At 38.9% G+C, this 4,233-nt stretch overlaps 1 protein-coding gene across 1 annotated transcript in view; it reads right to left on the bottom strand.

Annotated features, from left to right (window-relative positions):
• Window positions 1-4,233, bottom strand: part of STAT1 (signal transducer and activator of transcription 1) — a 172,704-nt gene that overhangs the window by 38,183 nt on the left and 130,288 nt on the right. The window contains exon 13 of the mRNA XM_019662344.1: window positions 1,448-1,537. Within this exon, the coding sequence (XP_019517889.1) occupies window positions 1,448-1,537 (90 nt within the window). The remainder of the gene's footprint in view (window positions 1-1,447; window positions 1,538-4,233) is intronic.

The raw sequence follows: 4,233 nt of genomic DNA, 5'->3' as shown, positions 1-4,233 counted from the left end.
TCCCATTACCATAGTGTAATTTAGGATTTATATCAGGCCCATCTGACAATATTCAGAGTGGATATAAGTGAATCTTGTCCTACCAGGCTGCTGAGGAAGGGGTCTGGATTTTCACGCAGGGCATGGAAAAATGTATGCATGCCTACTGGTGAATACATGTGTGCAGGCTTGAAGTCATGTCTACTCCACAAATTTCCTTCCAAAGGGAAGTAAGGATATGGTGGGACTAAAAAGCTAGTTACCAACACAAATATCAGCAGAAATGGCCCCAAGCCTACCCTTTTGTCACATTCTGTAGCAATTTGACTTTCACTTGAAATTTATTTTACCTAAGCAGAAGACTTCAAATCTGTGGTTCTTCCCCTCCCTCTTAGGTATCTAATAAGGATATGCCTAAAGCAAATGTACTGGCAGAAGTGTCTGCCAGCAGAGGCTGCAATAGCTCTTATCAGGCAACTGACCTCAGGCAATTCACTTCCCTAATAGGGTCATTGTTAAGAGTGGATGAACTAGTACAGACACAGCACCTGGCACGGAACAAGCAATCAATAAATCCAAGTTAACAAAACCCGAATCCATCTCATCTTCTCACAAAACGTGTCACTGACACAGGGATTGGCATGACCATCCTCCCAATCGCCTGGCTCAAATCCCAACTTTTGGGCTGACTCCTTCCTCTCCAGTCCCAAGACCTCCTACCTCCCCTGCCTCCAACACTATGTCCCAATCCAGCCTTCTGCTGCACACAGGTTGGACCATATCACTCTCTTGCTCAAAATTGCTATGGTTTGTCCATTCCCAAGCCGATTTCCATTCCAACCTTATTTCCATCTATTAACAAAGCAACCCAGTCACCAAATTATCTATGGGTTTTTTACTATGCCCACATTTCTGCTTTGCTCCAGCTTTCACTCGCCCTTGAAAAGAGTGTCCCTACAAATTTCTGCCTCTCTAAATCCTACCAGTATTCAAAGGTAGGTACAAATGCCCCTTCTTCTATAAAGCTGTCAGAGCCTTACCCAGTGACAATTAAGCTTTCTTTGACTTGTGCCTCATCGCATTCTGTGCCTATTAGAGCATTAGTCCCTGTCTTCTTTATAAATCTCTGTGATGTCTCCCCTGCATAATGTAAGATTCACAATTGCAAGGACTATGCCTTAAAAAAAAAAATCCTCTGCGCCTTGGACAGTGTCCTGCACATACNTACTACAAGGAAGAATAAAACAAGCTCAATATTTGGAAGTTACAACAGAGGCCATAAAAGTTTTATCGCTCATTGGTTTTACCAATTTATTTACTTAAGACTTGGAATTTCAGCAAAACTTTTCTTCTCAATTACTTAAAGGACTGAAATCAGTTACCACTTTTACACTAGAACAATTGAAACCGTTTTTTTTCCCTCCTCAAAAAGTTTCACAGTAAATGTACATATTTATTCAGTACTCACCATAACTTTGTCCTTCACATTTCTGACCTTGTTGTCAAGCTCCTTCTGTTTATCTAACATCACAGTGTTCTGAATACTCCCCGACTGAGCCTGTAATGAGAGGTACAAGGTTAACAGCAATCATTTCCTCTGGCGTATTTACCTGCTGGTTACCCTCCAAAGTCAAGTCTACACCGTGTGAACCCCCCTACCTCCCAGACCTTCCAAAGCTTCCTCACAGGCTTCCCACATGAGAATCTGTAAGAAATAGCTCAGTTCCCAAAGGCTCTGGGAAATGCTGGCAAGTTGTTAACACAACAGAAAGACTAGACTCAGTTCACACCTAAAATAAACAAGCAGTATTTCTGAATTTCCTTTAATTCATACAGCTGCATGGCATCACATGGGAATTTATTTCAGGTTTCTCAAATTCTGTAGACAAGATTCTTCTTCTTAACCCTGTACTTATTTGTCTCAAAGCTTTATGGTTCACAGTGTGGTCCCCAGACTAGCAGCATCTCGCCACCTGGGAGCTTGTTGGAAATGCAGAATCTAATCTGATTACTGAATCAGAAACCCCATTCTGACAAGATCCCAGGTGATTGAGAGGCACATCAAAATTGAACAGCACTGCTGATAAGGACTTCCATGAATATCTGTTACTCTAATAATGAATATCAACCCAGACTCAATGGGAGTATTTAGTATTCATCTTTGTTATCAGAAGACTCAGACACAGCAGCACCTATTTGTTCATTACATATGGTGTTCCCTGATTTACTCATGTAGCACACACTTACAAGGTGCTAAGACAAGGTCAGACAATGTCTTAGGCCCAGGCAATGCGGTGGAAAACAAGGCGGACCTTGTTCTCATAGAGGTTAGACTCTAGAAAGAATCTATTTTTGTTTAGTTAAGAGCCCATGGGCAAAACCTGTGCCCATTAACCTGTCTTACATAGTGCCCACCCCAGTTCTATGTGGGCATTTCTGTATTTTCAAATTTATCAGTCTTTTCTCTTTTTATACCTGGATTTTCCCTCATACTGGAACGCCTTTCCATATTGATAGATTATAAAAGAGTTCACCCCTTATTTTTCCCCTAAGCACTTGCATGGTTTCATTGTTTTTACTTTTAGATCTCTGATACATCTGAATTTTATTCTTATGTTTAATGTGAAGTATGGGTCCAATTTTAACTTCTTCCCAAGGCTATCCATTTTTCTTAACAACATTTAATGGAAAGTTCATATTTTCACCACTGCTTTGAGTTGCTACCTTCATCATATAAATTTCCATATGCACCTGGGTTTACTTCTAGATTTTCTCTTCTTTCCCATTGGTCTTTCTCTTCATAAGCCTGAAGCACTGAACAATGTTTAATTATGGAGGGTTTATAGTCCCATCTCACTGCAATACTTTTTCATGAGTTTCCTTGCTATTCTTGCATGTTTATTTTTCATATGAACTTCAGGATCAATTTGTATAAGTCCAAAAAATGACTTATTCTATTGGGATCACATTAAAATTATGAATTAACTCAGGAAAAGCTGATATCTTTATGATGTTGTTTTTAATTCTTATGCTTCTCATGGTTTTCTTTTGTCTAACTGCATTGGTCGATACTGCCAATACAATGCTATATAGCAGTGGCAATAATAGACATCCTTGCTGTGGTCCTGATTACTGATGTTTTCCCAATTAAGTAAGATACTATTTCTAGAACTGAGAGATATAGATCTTAATATATTAAGGAGGTATCCATCAATTACTATTTTAATGAGTTGTTTTTTTTAATCAGGGATGGGTGCTGGATTTTTTTCAGATCTTTTCAGCATCTATGGAGATAAGCATATACTTTTTCTCTTTGTATCTACTTATGTAATGAATTACATTAATGGGTTATCCAGTCACAATCTATCCTTGTAATTCTATTATTAAATAATATTAAAATATTATAATATAAAATATATAATATAAAATTATAATATAAAAACTATAAAATAAAAATAAAAATGAAATAATAAACTAATTAATCCTAATAGTTTATTTAGGATTTTTACACTGATATTTTTAAGTGCGATTGGTCCAAAATTTTTTTTGTTCTATCTTTATTAGGTTTAGGTAATCAAAGCTATTTTGTTCACAGAAAACATTTGGAAGTTTTCCTTCATTTTATATACTCTGCAATAGCAGAAATTCAAAGCAACTGAATGATATTGGTGGAAAGTATGTATCAGAACACATGAGAATGGTTGGCATCCCCAGATGCCACATGTCACTAAGTGAGAAACGGGACTGCTCAGGCCACTCAGAAAGAGCCATCGTCTTGAGCAGCTCCATAAGACTTCCTGCCTCTGCAGGGAAATCTGTTTCTAAGCCAGCTGGATGTGACTCCATGTCCTATGGGCTCTGCGAACAGCTGGGACACTTCACCTATTGGAGGACCCTGACTCCTGTCCTCCTCCCTAAACTATCAAGGGTTAGCTTAGTGAACAGGGATACATACAATCATGGCTGTAAGAAAGCAGCCGCACTCCAGCTCCATTCTCTCACTGCTGTCACATTGGGAGATGCTTGGTGGAACGCATCTGGTGACTGTGGCGGAGGTGTAAGAAGCCTCCTGCTTCAAACTTAAGCAGTAGTCCATCCAAGTTATTAAAACCCTTTGGTATTCTCTTCTTCCTCTTACTACCTGCTCCATTCCTCTACCCCACTCTCACCTGTTAAGCTGCTGCTTCGCTGGTAACTTACCACCCTGTGCTTAAAAAAAAAATAGCAATATTGCTATGACCACTATACATTTTT

This window comes from Hipposideros armiger, unplaced genomic scaffold (genome assembly GCF_001890085.2).
Source record: "Hipposideros armiger isolate ML-2016 unplaced genomic scaffold, ASM189008v1 scaffold_372, whole genome shotgun sequence".
Lineage (NCBI taxonomy): Eukaryota > Metazoa > Chordata > Mammalia > Chiroptera > Hipposideridae > Hipposideros > Hipposideros armiger.
The sequence above is the reverse complement of the archived record's forward strand: the minus strand, read 5'-3'. Positions and strand labels throughout refer to the sequence as shown.